The 20,476-nt window shown below is 43.1% G+C and overlaps 1 protein-coding gene across 2 annotated transcripts in view; it reads right to left on the bottom strand.

Moving 5' to 3' along the window:
- rfa1 (Replication protein A 70 kDa DNA-binding subunit) overlaps window positions 1-9,249 on the bottom strand; it is a 44,649-nt gene extending 35,400 nt beyond the window's left edge. Inside the window, exons 1-10 of one of the 2 annotated variants that reach the window (XM_014162782.3) lie at window positions 9,063-9,249; window positions 7,793-7,843; window positions 7,448-7,526; window positions 5,692-5,800; window positions 3,668-3,756; window positions 3,435-3,506; window positions 1,588-1,717; window positions 1,164-1,266; window positions 1,003-1,071; window positions 492-684 (exon numbers count right to left, since the gene is read on the bottom strand). In XM_014162782.3, coding sequence (XP_014018257.1) covers window positions 492-684; window positions 1,003-1,071; window positions 1,164-1,266; window positions 1,588-1,717; window positions 3,435-3,506; window positions 3,668-3,756; window positions 5,692-5,800; window positions 7,448-7,526; window positions 7,793-7,843; window positions 9,063-9,083 — 916 coding nt within the window. In that variant the 5' untranslated portion in view covers window positions 9,084-9,249. 2 annotated transcript variants of the gene reach the window in all.
- Window positions 9,250-20,476: the final 11,227 nt, after the last annotated feature.

Raw genomic sequence — 20,476 nt, 5'->3', positions numbered from 1 at the left:
TGGAAGGAGTCTATTACCATCATTACAACTAGGGATTAGTCCCAAATGGCATCCTATTTCCTGCATTGTGCACTACTTTTGACCGGCACAATATAGGCCCTGATCAAAAGTAGTGCACTATATAGGGAATAGAGTGCCATTTGGGACGCTGACAATGGCTTATTACTAACTCATTTTACCAGTTCTCTCTCCTCTCTGCCATAGGGCCCAAAGTAAATCTGCGCCACAGGCCATTACTGTCATCAGCGTTATTAATGACTTTTATATCTGCTCTTAGAATTACCTCAACCTCCCCAGCGCAACCAGCTTCCCGCTGCTGCCATAGCATTCCTCTCCCCTCCCCTCCCCTACCACTCTATTGAAGCTATCCCTATGATAGGATAATAATAATAATAAGCTACGTCTGTTATTAATGACGGTTATCATGCCCCGCCAGCCCTGCCTGGACCACCCATCCCCTTCGCTCCTCCTTTGCTACACCTGTGCCTTACCCAAAATGGTGTCCTTTTCTCGGGCCTGCAGGTCGGCGATGGAGACAAAGTTGCACTGCACCATGGGTACGTCCTGGGTGTCTTCACAGGGGATGATGGTGGACTCTCCATTCAGGGTCATCTCATAGTCATTCTTCAGGGATGAGTACTGCTTGTTGGCGATCTTCAAGGATCCCTTGGAGATGTAGAACACCTGGACATGGATCAAATAAGGTTCAAATATAAAATAGATCTGGACACAGGATTCACTTCAGCTGAATACTGATGTAGGTGGTAAATAAAGCCTAACAGAGGATCTGAAGCAGAGGATCATGTTGCTACTGTCTTGTGACTCATTTTGGAGAGAATCATTCATCTCAGATTTGTATCATTATATCCAATTCAGCAGATTGCACAAATCAAAAGGTATTGGCAATAGCACATTGAGATTGATTACTCAGTTGACCCAAATCTGCCAAAGTGACAGACATATGGTGGATAAGCATCATTAATAGGAGGCAGTTCCTCTCACCTTGCCAGTCTCGATGATGCTGTAGAATTTGTCCACCTCCTGGGTAAAGGCAGTCACTCTGATCTCTCCCTGCATCAACACACAACACAGTCAGCTACGGACTAGCTCCACACGATCCAACACGGCAACACGAGAAACCCTTTTTGTTAGCGTTTACTCACACTCTCATCCACAATCTCCATAGAGAACAGCTTGCCGTCCCCACGAGAGTTGCTCCATGTGCGGATGCCGCTCTTGTTGGTGACACGGGCTCGGATGGTCCACCTGACAGAATATAACCAATGTTAATGTAGTTGTTGGATGGACATCTCTTCCTTGAAAAGACCTTGACCAACTATCTATGGAATAAATCTCAAACACATCACACCGTCATTATTCAGTTATATGACTAAAGAGTATGGTATAACAGGATTATAATGACTCAAGAGACCATGTTGTTTGAGATGGTCATCAAAGTGATAGGTTGCATCACAAAAGGCACCCTATTCCCTATATAGTGCACTACTTTAAAGTAGTACACTACATAAGAAATATGGTGCCATGTGGGACTCAGCCATAGACTGGTATAAGAAGAAGACCACTCACTTTGACTGGTAGGGGTTGAGGCTGGCGATGGGCACGACTTTGGCGGATCCCCCAGGAGTGCTGGGCATGGCAGACGGAGGCATGCCCTTCTTCCCCCCAAACTCTCTGCTGGGACCTTTGTTCATGGAGCCTTATGATAGATAGGGAAATTAAAAAGAGAACAGAGGCATTATTGGTGCATAAAGAGAGCAGTGATGGAGTGGCAAACTCAAAAGAATAGACATTCATAATTCATCAGGGCTGAATTTCAAAAATCTAATTTCTTTGGATCACAACTCCTTGATCAATGTAATTATCTCACTTCATGAAAGTAGTCTCGCATCACAGAAAAACTTAATCAGGAAGAGTAGTGGATTTATTGTGCTAGATTTGGGATCGTAGGAGAGGAGACAACACCCCCCCCAAAACAAACTAAGTTGTGTGAGTATGAGATGTTTCTGTGAGAGATATGATGATTCACATATCACAGACTCAAAGCAGACATAAGTGTGAAATAACAAACCAAAGCTGCTCTTCCCACAGGAAATTGGTGCATGAAGCCTGACTTTGAGGTTTCTCTGTCCGGACAAGCGCTAGCTGCACATTTGATTTGTGTGCGTCTCACACTTTGGATTACAGCTCAGAGAGTCCACTTGCCAAGCACTGCATTTCTAGTAATTAAGCCCCCAGATCCAGCAGCACAGCCACACAACTGAACAATAATAACTGTGCTGACGAGGATGCAGCTCACCATCACTACTTCAATTCTCTGACATCAGATTAGTGGGATGAATACCTATGACCTGGACCACAAGATGATATAAGCTCCTGAAGCAGTAGATTGGGCTAAGAGTTCATCTGTCATGGTTCACAAAATGCCTTATGATACTGTAGGTTAGCACTAAGAAAAGTTTCCTTTAGCCCTGCATATTTTCATCAAATAACTGGGTAAACACTTGTACTGTGCAATGATTAGAAATGGTTATTCAGTCACAAGAGATGGGTTTAGAATTAAGCATTAATTTAATTACCTGCACACTTTCGCTTAGACCTATTTAGGGAGCATTAGTAAAAATACATGCTAAATTAAAGTAGAATAACTAAATATGTATATTTTGGAATCAATGACAGTAGCATATTATTGATAATTAGGCTACCCATCACGTACCATCTCTCATCATGGCATGATTACCATTTTATTTCAGTACTAATTATAACCAAGTGCTTACCTAATTACCTCATGAAAAGGGAACTGTCGAAAGAGCTGAAAACCATCAATACTACTGTATACTCAGATCATAGACTATAAATTTGGTTTTGAATTGGATGACTGACGAGGACATCTGGACTACTGGAAATAATAACCTGTGTGAAGTACAGATGGTTCACCAGCAGCATGTCTGTGTCATAGCTTTTCTCCAAGACTGATTTTACTGGCTTATTTGCAACAAAGAGACCGAACATAGACCTAATATTTTGTGTTTATCAGTATCACATGGGTCAACTACCATCTTAGTAAGATAAGTATGTTACAGATGACTGCATATACCCAAGAGGCAAATGTTAATTAGCTAAGCCTTCTGACAAAAACAGCAGCAGTGTCATGTTCAGTAGATCTGAGGATTTTAACCAACATTTGTCCGTTTTGCATAAATGCTGCCATCTACTGTAAACTGAAAGAAAATAACTTATATTGAAATGTTTTGTAACCTTCTAAATCATTTTAAATACATATATATAGTGACAAAACATTAGGAATTTATCTTGAGAAAACAATCCATTAATGACCCAACCTCTCAATTCAACTCCTGGTACATGATGTGAAAAGACAGATTTAAAAGCAAAGTGAGTGATCTGAAGTTGTATACCATCAATTCCATTCTGGGGCGGCAGGGGGTGGACTGAGGGATTAGGGGCTGACTGTGGGGCTTTACTCTGACCTGCAAGGGAGATGAGGAAGTGAAAGGTCAAAACAAGTAAAGTGCACATTCAACATGGCAGGCTATATCCATGTCTGGATTCAAACATTTGTTCAACTTCTATCCCCCTAAGCTGTATGATATGGTGATGGTTAGAAATGCAGTATGGGCTGAAGACTCGCCTTCCACGTAAGGCTGGGGCTCTCCGATCTTTCCAGCTACCTCATCAGCAGACTTCACCACCTCCATGTCCAATATGACCACCACACGCCTGAAAAGAAAAACAGATTAACAACTGCTTTGTAAATAATATTCCAAAGAGATAGAGATAGATAGATAGATATATATATCTATCTATCTCTATATATATATCTCTATCTATATATATAGTTGTGTGAGTATATATATATATATATATATATATATATATATCTCTCTATCTATCTATCTATATAGATAGAGATATATAGTTGTGTGAGTATATATATATATATATATATATGTTTACACACACACACACACACACACACACACACACACACACACACACACACACACACACCCCCCCCCCCCCCCCCCCCCCCCCCCCCCCCCCCCCCCCCCCCCCCCCCCCCCCCCCCCCCCCCCCCCCCGTTGAAGTCAGAAGATTACATACATTTGTGGAGTGGGTAAAAAATTGGTTTTAATAACTCCAACCTAAGTGTATTGTTAACAAACTATAGTTTTTGCAAGTCGGTTATGACATCTACTTTGTGCATGACACAAGTAATTTTTCCAACACCTGTTTACAGACAGATTATTTCACTGTATCACAATTGCAGTGGGTCAGAAGTTTACATACACCAAGTTGACTGTGCCTTTAAACAGCTTGGAAAATTCCAGAAAATGTCATGGCTTTAGAAGCTTCTGATTGACATCATTTGAGTAAATTGGAGGTGTACTTGTGGATGTATTTCAAGGCCTACCTTCAAACTCTGTGCCTCTTTGCTTGACATCATGGGAAAAATCAAAAGAAATCAGCCAAGACCTCAGAAGAAGAATGGTAGACCTCCACAAGTCTGGTTCATCCTTGGGAGCAATATCCAAACGCCTGAAGGTACCACGTTCATCTGTTCAAACAATAGTACGCAACTATAGCTGTCATACGGCTCAGGAAGGAGACGCGGTCTGTCTCCTAGAGATGAACGTACTTTGGTGCGAAAAGTGCAAATCAATCCCAGAACAACAGCAAAGGACCTTGTGAAGATGCTGGAGGAAACAGGTACAAAAGTATCTATATCCACAGTAAAACGAGTCCTATATCGACATAACCTGAAAGGCCGCTGAGCAAGGAAAAAGCTACTGCTCCAAAACCGCCATGAAAAAAGCCAGACTACGGTTTGCAACTGCACATGGAGACAAAGATCGTACTTCTTGGAGAAATGTCCTCTGATCTGATTAAACAAAAATAGAACTGTTTGGCCATAATGACCATCGTTATGTTTGGAGCAAAAAGGGGGAGGCTTGCAAGCCGAAGAACACCATCCCAACCGTGAAACACGAGGGTGGCAGCATCATGTTGTGGGGGTGCTTTGCTGCAGGAGGGACTGGTGCACTTCACAAAATAGATGGAATCATGAGGTAGGAAAATGATGTGGATATATTGAAGCAACATCAAGACAACAGTCAGGAAGTTAAAGCTTGGTCACAAATGGGTCTTCCAAATGGACAATGACCTCAAGCATACTTCCAAAGTTGTGGTAAAATGGCTTAAGGACAACAAAGTGAAGGTATTGGAGTGGCCATCAAAGCCCTGACCTCAATCCTATAGAAAATCTGTGGGAAGAATTGAAAAAGCGTGTGCGAGCAAGGAGGCCTACAAACCTGACTCAGTTACACCAGCTCTGTCAGGAGAAATGGGCCAAAATTCACCCAAATTACTGTGGGAAGCTTGTGGAAGGCTACCTGAAACGTTTGACCCAAGTTAAAGGCAATGCTACCAAATACTAATTGAGTGTATGTAAACTTCTGACCCACTGGGAATGTGATGAAAGAAATAAAATTAAATAAATCACTCTCTACTATTATTCTGACATTTCACATTCTTAAAACAAAGTGGTGATCCTAACTGATCCTAACCCATGTTTCCAATAGAAATGGAAAGAAAAGGGTTAGTCATTCTGTAGGCAGGAAAACATGAAAAGATCAAAAGATAGAAGCAACATACCGTCCATCCTTTAAGACATTAGTCACGTTCCTCTTCAGCTGACAGATACAGTTTGGGGCTAGTCGGTTGTCCTCAGCCATTGGGTTGAGCTGGGTGGAGAGCATGAACGCTACAGGAGGGATAGAGATGTTAGAGACAAGACAGACCAACACAAACATCGGCAGTGCAGTAGAGGGTGGCCACCCACTGCACACGCCCATTGCTTGTGTTAGTCTGTCTTTGTCTATGAGAGCTGATGATATGCATCGACCAACTAAACCCTCACCACTGACAGATACAAACAACATGCGATCCTTGGTAGTAAACATGGAACAGAGCCAATTGCAGCTCAGTCTAGTCTGGGATGAGGAAAGATTTTGATCCCAAAAATATGTTCCTTAATAGGTCTTATTATTTCATGACTATGTTACCACAATACTTCTTAAACTATGCCAAATTAAAAGGAAGAAATTGATTAATGTTTTTTTTCTATGATGACTTGCAGCTCTCTATTCCTTTTACTGAATCCTGACTACCTCCTGCTGGTTTGCCCCAGGCAATCCACAGCATAAATCACATTCACAGCACAAAGCACTCCAAAGTGCCCCTGTTTCTTAGGTCTGCGATTTACCTTGATATTTTCAGGGTGAGACTATGGAAAAAGACTAAAACCACTTTTGATTTACCCTGTTGTCTTTGAAGTCTAGCTCCTGGTGTAATTCAGATTACGACTGGATTGCACTATGGATTTACAACAACGGGGTGCAGTTTCTCAACAGCTTCATTTGGCAGGTCTCTAACATCTCCATTAAGAATATCCTTGACTTTAATTTAAACTGATACCTTGACATATATATATATATATATATATATCCAATATAATTTGAACCATGAATTAATTAAAAATACTGGCATATAGTATCCAAACAGAAAACGTTAGTTTTCTTTGCATGCCTTTACCACAAAGCAATGCTATGTATGTATGCATGTTTAGCTCGCTTCATATTCATCGCCAACCCCACTGGCTCCAGGTCATCTATAAGTCTTTGCTAGGTAAAGCCCCGCCTTATCTCAGCTCACTGGTCACCATAGCAGCACCCACCCGTAGCACGCGCTCCAGCAGGTATATTTCACTGGCCACCCCCAAAGCCAATTCCTCTATGGCCACCTATCCTTCCAGTTCTCTGCTGCCAATGACTGGAAAGAATTGCAAAAATATATATATATATAAATCACTGAAGCTGGAGACTCATATCTCACTCACTAACTTTAAGCACCAGCTGTCAGAGCAGCTCACAGATCACTGCACCTGTACATAGCCCATCTAACCTCATCCCCAAACTGTTATTTATTTTTGTTCCTTTGCACCCCAGTATCTCTACTTGCACATTCATCTTCTGCACATCTATCACTCCAGTGTTTAATTGCTAGATTGTAATTATTTTGGCACTATGGCCCATTTATTGCCTTACCTCACCTCATTTGCACACACTGTAAATATACGTTTTCTATTGTGTTATTGACTGTATGTTTGTTTATTTCATGTGTGACTCTGTGTTGTTGTTTGTGTCGCACTGCTTTGCTTTATCTTGGCCAGGTTGGAGTTGTAAATGAGAACTTGTTTTCAACTAGCCTACCTGGTTAAATAAAGGTGAAATAAATAAATAATAATAATAAAAATGTGCCACCTGTAATGGTCACCTGCCTCCTGCCCTACAACCATTTCTGTGTGTACTTTGAACAGGTGGTGGGGTGGATTTGGAATAGTTCTACTCACAGGACATTGAGTGCTGTCCATCACTCATCATCAGACGAAAGCGGGCTGGTCCACTGCCTCCATCAATTTTCCGGATGTTCTGAAAGAATATGAATACAGGAGTGCGGTCGTAATTATCTTGGTCAATGTCGACAAAAATCTAGCAGTGGTCGAAATCTGTATTACCATCTTGGAGAATATCCTTGTCTTAAATGTTGTATGTCCATACTGTCCAAGTTAGTTCATTGTTGACAATGCCTGTAGTCATTCTTCAACAGTTGGCCCTATTAACTTGGCCAACTAACAAGTTCGCTAAAGTTAGCTAGCTAACGTTAGCTAGCTACTTCCACATCCATTCATACTCACCACTAATTGAAGTATGGGGTTTTGTACATCATTCGAGCCTTTGGTTAGGGCCTGTTGAAAGAGTAGAACACAGCTTGAGACAGATTAAAAATATATATAGACGCTAGTTAACGTAAGTTAGCATTGTGGCTAGTTCTACAAAGCAGCAAGTCAACACTCAGTGCAGACAGTCCCCGTCTGAAAACCATCTTCCTCAATCCTGGGAACACTTTGTTTGCATGTTTTCTGGGATGTCATAAAATGTCACCACCTACCTCTATCGCTCCTTTTGTCAGCATGTTAGCCATGTTGAAGCGGAGTTTATAGCTATGTAGGGTGAAAATGTATGTTATAACTCAGCGAGGACAATCTAACTTCTAGAGTGCCAGTGTTGCGTCTGTGGCGCGAAATGTATCCCTGAACGCGCGAACTGTTCATGACGTCATCGCGTCATTTACTGCTAAGTCTTCCGGTTTCTTTTATAGATTTAGGATCAGTTTACACTCGCCAAGACCACCTTTAGCAACAGGGGGTAAAATAAAAAACGGACCTTAGAACAGCTTGACGAACCAACGGGCCTCTATGTAACTTTGGTTAAACGTGTAAAAAAGTGTTTATATATTAAAGGCATTGCAATGTCTAAAATTGCTTTATAAGAAGACACAAAATAACAGTTGTATATGAATAGCTGCTCCTTATATTAGAAAATCCTGCAACATTTATGACAACCATCTTTGTTGAATGAAAACAAGGCGCTGCATGGTCAATCTGGAGTCTGCATGCAGCATTTACGGTGATATGGCTTCTGAAGAAGTCGGGACATTCATATTTATTGTGCTTCGCTGAGCAGAGCATAAATTGTATTTTAGTGATTTGGAGGCCACAGGCAGATGCCCAGCCCATATATTGTTTATTAGTTACTTTACACCTTCTGCAGTGTTGTCACAGTCCCTTCTAGCGTGTCCTACATTGCTTGTGAGCGTCTTAGAATACGTGCGTGTCCCTGAGAGTATTAGCTTTCTGGCACGGGGTCATTATAGCCCCTACCGTTTAAAAGCTGGAGCTAAAAGGAAAACTGATCCATTTGCCACAAGAAATAATGTATTATTAAACAAAATAATGCCAAGTTCACGAAGCCCCCTGATGGTGTGATCGCCTTTGCTGCCTAATGGTATGTCCGCCCCTCCTAAAACACAGACCATATTTTTTTTTACATTGATTGGAGTCAATGTAATGGGAGTTGTGTCTCCCATTGACTGCCATGCTCAGGGGCAGAATGACATATTTTTACCTTGTCATCTCGGGGATTCATCCAGCAATCTTCCGGTTACTGTCCCAATGCTCTAACCACTAGGCTACCAGCCACCCAATCCAACAAATAGTGTCATGTGCAAATATACTGAACAAAAATGTAAACATGTTTCATCAGCTGAAATAACATAATTTTTGCCATACTCATAAATTTGTTTACATCCCTGTAAATCAGCATTTCTCTCGGAGGCGTCCGCATGGTCCTAAAGCACACCGTTGCCTCGTTTTGTATCACATCAGCATGATAAAACTGGCGGGGGACAAAGATGCAATTTCAGAATGTGGAAAAAAAGTTGCACCCCTGGATCAGGGCCTAATGAATGCATTTCAATTAACTCATGTCCTTATATGAACTGTAACTCAGTAAAATTGTTGAAAATGTTGCATTTATATTTTTGTTCAGTATATGTTTTGGCAAAACTTCTTTGAGAAATCTCAGGTTTATAAATTAGGGACCATGCACAACAAATAGGCCTATATGTTCAAGTAATTGGAGTGGAGGATACGTGTGTAAATAATGAATCGCTTCTTGTTGGGATGCGGTTGTTGAGTAAGGACAAAGATGCTCTAATTCTCATTGGTCTAACGTTATCTGTGGTAAGGATGGGAAACCGTTTGAGGTGTCAAATGGGGAAGTATGTGCTTGGAAAAGTGGAGTCTGTCAGTGACCAGTAGTGGTTTTATTTTGATTAATTGTATTTCTGACAAGCAGAAGAAGACAGCAGTGGGCCTCAAAAGAATCCGGACAACAGAGGTTTTATGGTTTGAACATCGGAGTAGAGCACCCGTCAAAGGAGTCATCTCAGGGGTGACGACGGGTGTTCAGGTTGAATACCTGAAGATAATTCCTGGTGTGGTTTGTTGCATCCTAAGATGCTAGGATCTTTTACTGAAAACTCCAAAGCGTACTTATAAAAAACGGAACAGATTTATTTAATGTTCACCTTAACACATTACAGTCGACTACTCTATACAGTGTCTTTGGCCCAACTCTCCAATACAGTGGCTTGCTTAAGTATTCACCCCCTTGACATTTTTCCTATTTTGTTGCCTTACAACCTGGAATTAAAATGGATTTTGGGAGGGTTTGTATCATTTGATATACACAACATGCCTACCACTTTGAAGATGCTAAATATTTTTTATCATGAAACAAACAAGAAATAAGACAAAAAAACAGAACTTGAGCGTGCATAACTATTCACCTCCCACAAAGTCAATACTTTGTAGAGCCACCTTTTGTAGCAATTACTGCTGCATGTCTCTTGGGGTATGCCTCTATAAGCTTGGTATATCTCGCCACCGAGATTTTTGCTCATTCTTCAATGCAAAACTGCTCCAGCTCCTTCAAGTTGGATGGGTTCTGCTGATGTACAGCAATCTTTAAGTCATACCACAGATTCTCAATTGGATTGAGGTCTGGGCTTTGACTAGGCCATTCCAAGACATTTAAATGTTTCCCCTTAAACCACTCGACTGTTGCTTTAGCAGTATGCTTAGGGTCATTGTCCTGCTGGAAGGTGAACCTCCGTCCAAGTCTCAAATCTCTGGAAGACTGAAACCAGTTTCCCTAGAGAATTTCCCTGCATTTAGTGCCATGCATTATTCCTTCAATTCTGACCAGCTTCCCAGTCCCTGCCGATGAAAAATATCCCCACAGCATGATGCTGCCACCACCATGCTTCACTGTGGGGATGGTGTTCCCGGGGTGAGGAGAGGTGTTGGGTTTGCACCAGACATAGCGTTTTCCTTGATTGCCAAAAAGCTCAATTTTAGTCTCATCTGACCAGAGTTCCTTCTACCATATGTTTGGGGAGTCTCCCACATGCCTTTTGATGAACACCAAACATGTTTGCTTATTTTTTTCTGGCCACTCTTCCGTAAAGCCCAGCTCTGTGGAGTGTACGGCTTGAAGTGGTCCTATGGACAGATACTCCAATCGCCGCTATGGAGCTTTGCAGCTCCTTCGGGGTTATCTTTGGTCTCTTTGTTGCCTCTCTGATGAATGCCCTCCTTGCCTGGTCCATGAGTTTTGGTGGGCGGCCCTCTCTTGGCAGGTTTGTTGTGGTGCCATATTCTTTCAATTAAAAAAAAATGTATTTAATGGTGCTCCGTGGGATGTTCAAAGTTTCGTATATTTTTTTATAATGCAACCCTGATCTGTACTTCTCCACAACTTTGTCCCTGACCTGTTTGGAGAGCTCCTTGGTCTTCATAGTGCTGCTTGCTTGGTGGTGCCCCTTGCTTGTGGTTTTGTAGACTCTGGGGCCTTTCAAACAGGTGTATATATACTGAGATCATGTGACAGATCATGTGACACTTAAATAAAGTCCACCTGTGTGCAATCTAACTTATGTGACTTCTGAAGGTAATTGGTTGAACCAGATCTTATTTAGGGGCTTCATAGCAAAAGGGGTGAAAACATATGCATGCACCACTTTTCAATGTTATATTTTGTAGAATTTTTTTAAACAGGTAATATTTTTCATTTCACTTCACCAATTTGGACTATTTTGTAAGTCCATTACATGAAATCCAAATAAAAATTCATTTAAAATTGCAGGTTGTAATGCAACAAAAATAGGAAAAACACCAAGTGGGTGAACACTTTTGCAAGGCACTGTGCATCATTGAACTTTTACCGACCTTGCATCTCGTAATCAAATCACTTCAATGCAGGAACGGAAACCCCATTATCATTTGTTAATTCAAATAACTCAACACCTGCATTCAAATCCCATTGGCTATTTGCAACCATTTTACATCTAAACTCATTAACACATAATACATTTCTCAATACACCACACTCCTCCCTGGAAATTCTCACTTCCTTTGAAAACATCCTTGATGAACATCATGAGTTTTCCAAAACAGTTTTTCACTTATCAACTCATATACAACCTGTTAACAGATCCAATTGGTCCGGAGGCCTTCTGACCCTTTTTGGCCTCTCATTACGCTTAGGGCCCTCAGGCACACAGCCTGGCACAATCTGTGTCTCTGTATGCATGCCTGTCACAGTCGTTGTTCCCTGGTCCCAATCAGAAATGTTCCACTCTGACACATTCAGGTCTTCTCTTTCATTGTGTTGCATCATCATTTGATCCACATGCTTCTTACACAATTTTCCCTCAGTCTGCACTAAGTAGGTTACAGGACCAAGTACCCTATTCACAAACCCGGGTATCCATTTCTCCCTCTCTCCTCCCTGGTAATCTCGGACAAGCACTGTTTGTTCTGAATGAAAAAAACAAAGACGCTTGCCGACCCCCTTGTCCTGTATCTTAGACTGCATGTCAGCTTAAAAACTGTGTTTAACCAGTGATAACCTCGTTCTAACCTGTCATTTTAGGAACAACTCTGCTGGAATTTTTCCAGTTGTGGCATGTGGCGTATTCCTGTAGGCAAACAGAATGTTGTCCACACTATGCTGTACAGACTGTCCTGATGACTTGTCCTTTTCTAGAGCCTGTTTTAGATTTCTGTACAAGTCGCTCTGCTGCGCCATTTGAAGCCGCATGATACGGAGTTGACTTGATGTGTTTCACCCCATTCAACTGGAAGAATGTCTCCATCTCTTTTAACACCAGCTGTGGCCCATTGTCTGAAACACACTCCTCAACTAACCCGTAGGCTGATAACATTCCCCGGAGTGTCTCTACCGTGGCTGTAGCTGAAGTATTACTCATACACTTTACTTCTGGCCAGCGTGAGTATGCATCCGTAACTACTAAGAACTGGTGCTTTCCCTTTTGAGCAAAATCTAAACTCAGCAAAAAAAGAAACGTCCCTTTTTCAGGACCCAGTCTTTCAAAGATAATTCATAAAAATCCAAATAACTTCACAGATCTTCATTGTAAAGGTTTAAACACTGTTTCCCATGCTTGTTCAATGAACCACAAACAATTAATGAACATGCACCTGTGGAACGGTCGTTAAGACACTAACAGCTTACAGACAGTAGGCAATTAATGTCACAGTTATGAAAACTTAGGACACTAAAGAGGCCTTTCTACTGACTCTGGAATAACACCAAAAGAAAGATGCCCAGGGCCCCTGCTCATCTGCGTGAACGTGCCTTAGGCATGCTGCAAGGAGACATGAGGACTGCAGATGTGGCCAGGGCAATAAATTGCAATGTCCGTACTGTGAGACGCCTAAGACAGCGCTACAGGACAGACAGCTGATTGTCCTCGCAGTGGCAGACCACGTGTAACAACACCTGCACAGGATCGGTACATCCGAACATCACACCTGCGGGACAGGTACAGGATGGCAACAACAACTGCCAGAGTTACACCAGGATCACACAATCCCTCCATCAGTGCTCAGACTGCCCGCAATAGGCTGAGAGAGGCTGGACTGAGGGCTTGTAGGCCTGTTGTAAGGCAGGTCTTCACCAGACATCACCGGCAACAACGTCGCCTATCGGCACAAACCCACCGTCGCTGGACCAGACAGGACTAGCAAAAAGTTCTCTTCACTGACGAGTCGCGGTTTTGTCTCACCAGCAGGTGATGGTCGGAATCTCGTTTATCGTCGAAAGTAATGAGCGTTACACCGAGGCCTGTACTCTGGAGTGGGATCGATTTGGAGGTGGAGGGTCCGTCGTGGTCTGGGGCAGTGTGTCACAGCATCATCGGACTGAGCTTGTTGTCATTGCAGCCAATCTCAACGCTGTGCGTTACAGGGAAGACATCCTCCTCCCTCATGTGGTACCCTTCCTGCAGGCTCATCCTGACATGACATTCTAGCATGACAATGCCACCAGCCATACTGCTCGTTCTGTACGTGATTTCCTGCAAGACAGGAATGTCAGTGCTGCCATGGCCAGCGATGAGCCCGGATCTCAATCCCATTGAGCACGTCTGGGACCTGTTGGATCAGAGGGTGAGGGTTAGGGCCATTCCCCCCCCAGAAATGTCCAGGAACTTGCAGGTGCCTTGGTGGAAGAGTGGGGTAACATCTCACAGCAGGAACTGGCAAATCTGGTGCAGTCCATGAGGAGGAGATGCACTGCAGTACTTAATGCAGCTGGTGGCCACACCAGATACTGACTGTTACTTTTGATTTTGACCCCCCTTTGTTCAGGGACACATTATTCCATTTCTGTTAGTCACGTCTGTGGAACTTGTTCAGTTTATGTCTCAGTTGTTGAATCTTATGTTCATACAAATATTTACACATGTTAAGTTTGCTGAAAATAAACGCAGTTGACAGTGAGAGGACGTTTCTTTTTTTGCTGAGTTTATATGGATGCGCTGCCAGGGCCTCTCAGGCCATTTCCAAGGATGCACTGGTGCAAGGTTCGGCATATGTCTATTAGACTGACACACCTGGCATCTCCTTACCATGTCTTCTATGTCTGAGTCTAACCTGGGCCTCCAAAAGTGACTCCTTGAAAGAGCTTTCATTTTGACCATGCCCCCGTGGTTTTCATGTAGCTCCTTCAGTAGGTACCTCTGTAGAGTAGCCTTCACCACCGCTCTCATACCCCGTAACACACAATCACTTTCTACAGTGAGCTCATCCCTTCTCACCCAACAAGGCTTTCGTTCAGGATCAGTAACATGGTTAGGCCACCCTGTAAGTGTGAAGTGCTTCACTTTTGCCAAACCCTTGTCCTTGGTAGTTTCCCTGGCTATGTCCTTAGCTAAAATGGGAAGTACATCTAAAAATGACACTCGATAGTTTGGATTTCTCTCTGCCCCCCCATGACATTGCCATAGTAGGTAAGTAAAGCTAGATATGCTCTGAGCTCTGTCACGTTAGTTGGCACTGGAGTCTTTGCTATGGCTTCAGTCTTGTCCTGCACTGGATGTAGCCCCTGTTCGTCTATCCTGTGACCTAAGTAAGTGACACGACTGAAAAAATGCATACTTGTCCCTGTTTACTCTTAACCCATGCTCTTGCAGCCTCTTTAACACTGCTTTAAAGTTCTGTAAGTGGTCGTCTGCCAATTTCCCTGTGATAATGTCATCTAGAAAGCACACAACCCCAGGTAAACCCTGTAAGACCTGGTCTATAATACATTGGAATACACCTGGAACGCTTGATACTCCATAAGGCAGTCTATTAATCTGGTAAAAACCCTTCAACGTGTTTATAGTCAGGAAATGCTTTGACTCTTGATCTACCTCCACTTGCTGGTAGGCCTGTGTAAGTTCTAACTTTGTGAACTGTTTACTCCCGGTTAAAGTAGCAAACGAGTCCTGGGTCTTTGGTAAGGGGTACTGGTCCACATCCACCCATGCATTTACAGTCACCTTGTAATCATGACATATTCTGACACCCCCGTTTGTCTTTAGAACGCAAACTATAGGTGCTGCCCATTCACTGTATTCTATGGGTGTGATCACTCCTTGTTTTTCTAGCTCTATAAGCTGTTTGTCTACTGCCTCTCTGAGTGCATAAGGCACAGGTCAAGCCTTACAAAACTTTGGAACAGCTTTCTCTGACACTTGAATTTTGGCTTAACTCCCTTTACCACACCCAGTTCACCACTAAACACCTCAGCATATTTATCACACAGCTGGCAACTGGGTCTGACACATGGTTCACTCTTGACCAATCTAATTTGAGGTGCTGAATCCAGTTCCTCCCCATTAGCGTAGGACCCTTCCCTTTTGACACTAATAGAGGTAGTGGTAACATCTGAGCACCACATTTCACTTTAACCTCAAGCTGTCCCAATAACTGAATCGGCTGAGCTGAGTAAGTTCTCAAAACATCACAGTTTATGCTTCTTAAATCTGCTGTTGTACAGCTTCTCTGAGATAATAGACATGGCAGTACCAGTATCTATCTCCATCTTTATCTTTTCCCGTTACATGTCACCATGACCATGTAAGGTTTCACACAGTAAAAAGTCCCAAGTCCTTTTCTGACTGGTGATTTCTGACTGTGCTGGAGCCTTTAGGCAATAGCAGTTCTGCCTCCTCAACTTGATCTGTTGTCAAGTAGCCTGTCCCCTTCACTGGATTAGAGTGCGCTGTTTGAGAGCGTTGCTTAGAAAACGTGCTGTTCCCCGCAGATGCGCTCCCCCTGCAAGCCCTTTCAAGATGTCCAGTCTTCTGCCACGCTCTGCATTGAAACTCCTTGTAACGGCAGGTCTGCTGTGAATGTCCTGTCCCCAAACAACAAAAACAGGGCTTTGACGTCTCTCCCCTCTGGTCTGACATCCACTGTTTCTCCCGGTCGGATCCAGGTCGATGCCCCTCCCATTTTGTGCTCAACTGATCGGTTTTCAACTGAGTTGGTGTCTTGGCATTTTTCCTATTTTGTTGCATTACAACCTGTAATTTTTAATTGATTTTTATTTGGATTTCATGTAATGGACATACAAAATAGTCCAAATTGGTGAAGTGAAATGAAAAAAATAACTTGTTTCAAAAGTTACAAAAAAAATAAAAAAATTAAAAGTGGTGCGTTCATTTGTATTCACCCCTTTTGCTATGAAGTCCCTGAATAAGATCTGGTGCAACCAATTACCTTCAGAAGTCACATAATTAGTTAGATTGCACACAGGTGGACTTTATTTAAGTGTCACATAATCTGTCACATGATCTCAGTATATATACACTTGTCTGAAAGGCCCTAGAGTCTGCAACACCACTAAGCAAGCAGCATTATGAAGACCAAGGAGCTTGCCAAACAGGTCAGGGACAAAGTTGTGGAGAAGTACAGATCAGGGTTGGGTTATAAAAAAATATCAGAAACTTTGAACATCCCACAGAGCACCATTAAATCCATTATTAAAAAATTGAAAGAATATGGCACCACAACAAACCTGCCAAGAGAGGGCCGCCCACCAAAACTCACGGACCAGGCAAAGAGGGCATTACTCAGAGAGGCAACAAAGAGACCAAAGATAACCCTGAAGGAGCTACAAAGCTCCACAGCGGAGATCGGAGTATCTGTCCATAGGACCACTTTAAGCCGTACACTCCACAGAGCTGGGCTTTATGGAAGAGTGGCCAGAAAAAAGCCCTTGCTTAAAGAACAAAATAAGCAAACATGTTTGGTGTTCTCCAAAAGGCATGTGGGAGACTCCCCAAACATATGGAAGAAGGTACTCTGGTCAGACTGGGAAACTGGTCAGAATTGAAGGAATGATGCATGGTGCTAAATACAGGGAAATTCTTGAGGGAAACCTGTTTCAGTTTTCCAGAGATTTGAGACTAGGATGGAGGTTCATCATCCAGCAGGACAATGACCCTAAGCATACTGCTAAAGTAACACTCGAGTGGTTTAAGGGGAAACATTTAAATGTCTTGGAATGGCCTAGTCAAAGCCCAGACCTCAATCCAATTGAGAATCTGTGGTACGACTTAAAGATTGCTGTAAATCAGCAGAACCCATCCAACTTGAAGGAGCGGGAGCAGTTTTGCCTAGAAGAATGAGCAAAAATCTCGGTGGCGAGATATTCCAAGCTTATAGAGGCATACCCCAAGAGACATGCAGCAGTAATTGCTACAAAACGTGGCTCTACAAAGTATTGACTTTGTGGGAGGTGAATAGTTATGCACGCTCAAGTTCTGTTTTTTTGTCTTATTTCTTGTTTGTTTAATGATAAAAAATATTTAGCATCTTCAAAGTGGTAGGCATGTTGTGTATATCAAATGATACAAACCCTCCCAAAATCCATTTTAATTCCAGGTTGTAAGGCAACAAAATAGGAAAAATACCAAGGGGGTGAATAGTTCCGCAAGCCACTGTAAGGGTGATGGAAATTGGTGGCAAAACTGTAGTAAATGTTTGCTGCCAGATAAAAGATACCATGTGTGTTAAAGGTGGATTTTGTTGCGTTCATTGTTACAGTATATACTGTACAGCACAAGTCTTAAAGAAGTCTAAGAAACTAGACATTACTGTAGCAGCAGCAGAAAAGTTTTTGGCACACAAGGATTTTACATCGGAAGGCGTACTGGCGCCGGAAGACCCGCCCTTTCATGTTCCCGGTGAGCCTGTGTAGGGATCAGGTCAGTTTATTTTTTTATTTTTAACAAAAGTGTATTTATTTTGGTAGTTCAGTTTTGGGGGGGGATCCTGTTACCATCCCGCATAGTATGTGGTGGGATGCACATTAAATTGTGTAATCGCCAATATACCACAGAAGTAATAGTCTACACACAGAGAATGTACATTTTCGACAACTCGTTTGAAGGAATCACATGCGCGTGCACGGAATAGGGTCACGTGAGTTGTCGAATTCAAAACATCCTTGGCTGACAAGTTGCTTCTTAAAGAATACACTTGTGCATCTGCTCAAATAGAACATCCCAATTAATTTCAGACTCAGTATGGAACCTGACGTTGTATTAGGTACTGTCACAGGTACGTGAGGAGTTCATATAAGAAAAGTTAGCTAGTTGTTGACCTTGCTAGCTGAGATCTGCAGCTAGTTAATTAAATTGTTAGCTAAATTTATCCCGTCCTATTTTTTTCAGATAGCTAGCGAGTCTCTCGCTGAATGCATTGCAATTTATTTGTATGCATTACTATAAAGTGTCGTACGACTCGGAGACTGAAATTGAAGACTTTTAGCTAGTTAGCTCACAACACTGACATTGCTTGTACCAGCAAAGATGGTGGATATATGAAGGTAGTTAATTCTGCTGTGTATTTAGGCTGTTTACCGTAATAATAAAAACAAATTCCGGTCTACTTAACGCGGTGTGTATCCCCTAGACACCAATGCAATAGTACCTGGCTGGGTCTGGTCTACTTAATTAATTGATTTGCATTGAACCGCTAGTGGGGTGTCTCGCTTCCTCTTCCGTCTCTGGTACCAGTCCAGTTCAATAACGGTTGTTACATGCCACTCCCACGACATTCGGTATCACTTACTATATGCCGCGCCCACTGCCATTGAGGAGGCTGGCGCTGTCTTGCCCACTCCGGCACAGTAAGTGGCGGTAACGTGATGCCACCCACCGAAAAACCCCACCGAAGGAGGCTGCTAGCTAGGCGACACCGGTACACAGTGTCCTTCGGCCCCGCATTCTGAGCGCTGTTTTCCCTCAAACCCTGTCCTAACTAACACCTCAATGCGAAACTCTGTCCCAGCTAGCTAGCAGCCTCAATGGGAAACCCTGTCCTAGCTAGCTAGCAGCCTCAATGGGAAACCCTGTCCTAGCTAGCTAGCAGCCTCAATGGGAAACCCTGTCCTAGCTAGTTAGCAGCCTCAATGGGAAACCCTGTCCTAGCTAACTGGTAGCCTCAATGGGAAACCCTGTCCTAGCTAGCTGGCAGCCTCAATGCGAAACCCTGTCCTAGCTAGCTAACAGCCTCAATGTGAAACCCTGTCCTAGCTAGCTAGCAGCCACAATGGGGAAACCCTTTCCTAGCTAGCAGCCTCACTGGGAAACCCTGTCCTAGCTAGTTAGCAGCCTCACTGGGAAGCCCTGTCCTAGCTAGCTGGCAGCCTCAATGCGAAACCCTGTCCTAGCTAGCTAACAGCCTCAATGGGAAACCCTGTCCTAGCTAGCTAGCAGCCACAATGGGGAAACCCTTTCCTAGCTAGCAGCCTCACTGGGAAACCCTGTCCTAGCTAGCTAGCAGCCTCACTGGGAAACCCTGTCCTAGCTAGCTAGCAGCCTCACTGGGAAACCCTGTCCTAGCTAGCTAGCAGCCTCAATGGGAAACCCTGTCCTAGCTAGCTAGCAGCCTCACTGGGAAACCCTGTCCTAGCTAGCTAGCAGCCTCACTGGGAAACCCTGTCCTAGCTAGCTAGCAGCCTCACTGGGAAACCCTGTCCCAGCTAGCTAGCAGCCTCACTGGGAAACCCTGTCCTAGCTAGCTAGCAGCCTCAATGGGAAACCCTGTCCCAGCTAACTAGCCGCTCAATGGCAGTAGTAAGTGACGCGTGCCATGTAGTAAACACGTTCTGCAGATAGACCCTTCTCGTCTCCGTTAGGCTAAGCTCTGCTCCCATGGCTCCTACTGCCTGTCCAATGGCTTAGTGGAAGATGAAGTGGCATGATAATCTGCAGCTCTCATCTTCATATTGTCTTCTTCCACTGAGCTTTCACTTGTTGCACTTGTGTTGATTAGCTGGCTGGATCTATTTTCTTCTTGGCAGTAGGAGAGTCATGTGAGTTGAGTGTAAAAATTCACATCCTCTCAACCTCACATTTTATTTGTCACATGCTTTGTAAACAACAGGTTTTATTTTTTTAAATGTTTGTTCTTAACTGACTTGCCTAGTTAAACTAATTATTTTTTACTGCCTCGTTCAGGTGTAGAACGATTTTTTTTTTTTACCTTGTCAGCTCGGGGATTCGATCTAGCAACCTTTCGGTTACTGGCCCAACACTCCAACCACTAGGCTACATGCCACCCCGCAACAAATAAATGCACCATGAGTAATGATAACATGGCTATATACACAGG

The sequence above is a fragment of the Salmo salar genome, chromosome 20 (assembly GCF_965601325.2).
Source record: "Salmo salar chromosome 20, fSalSal1, whole genome shotgun sequence".
In the NCBI taxonomy this organism is placed as follows: domain Eukaryota; kingdom Metazoa; phylum Chordata; class Actinopteri; order Salmoniformes; family Salmonidae; genus Salmo; species Salmo salar.
The sequence above is the reverse complement of the archived record's forward strand: the minus strand, read 5'-3'. Positions and strand labels throughout refer to the sequence as shown.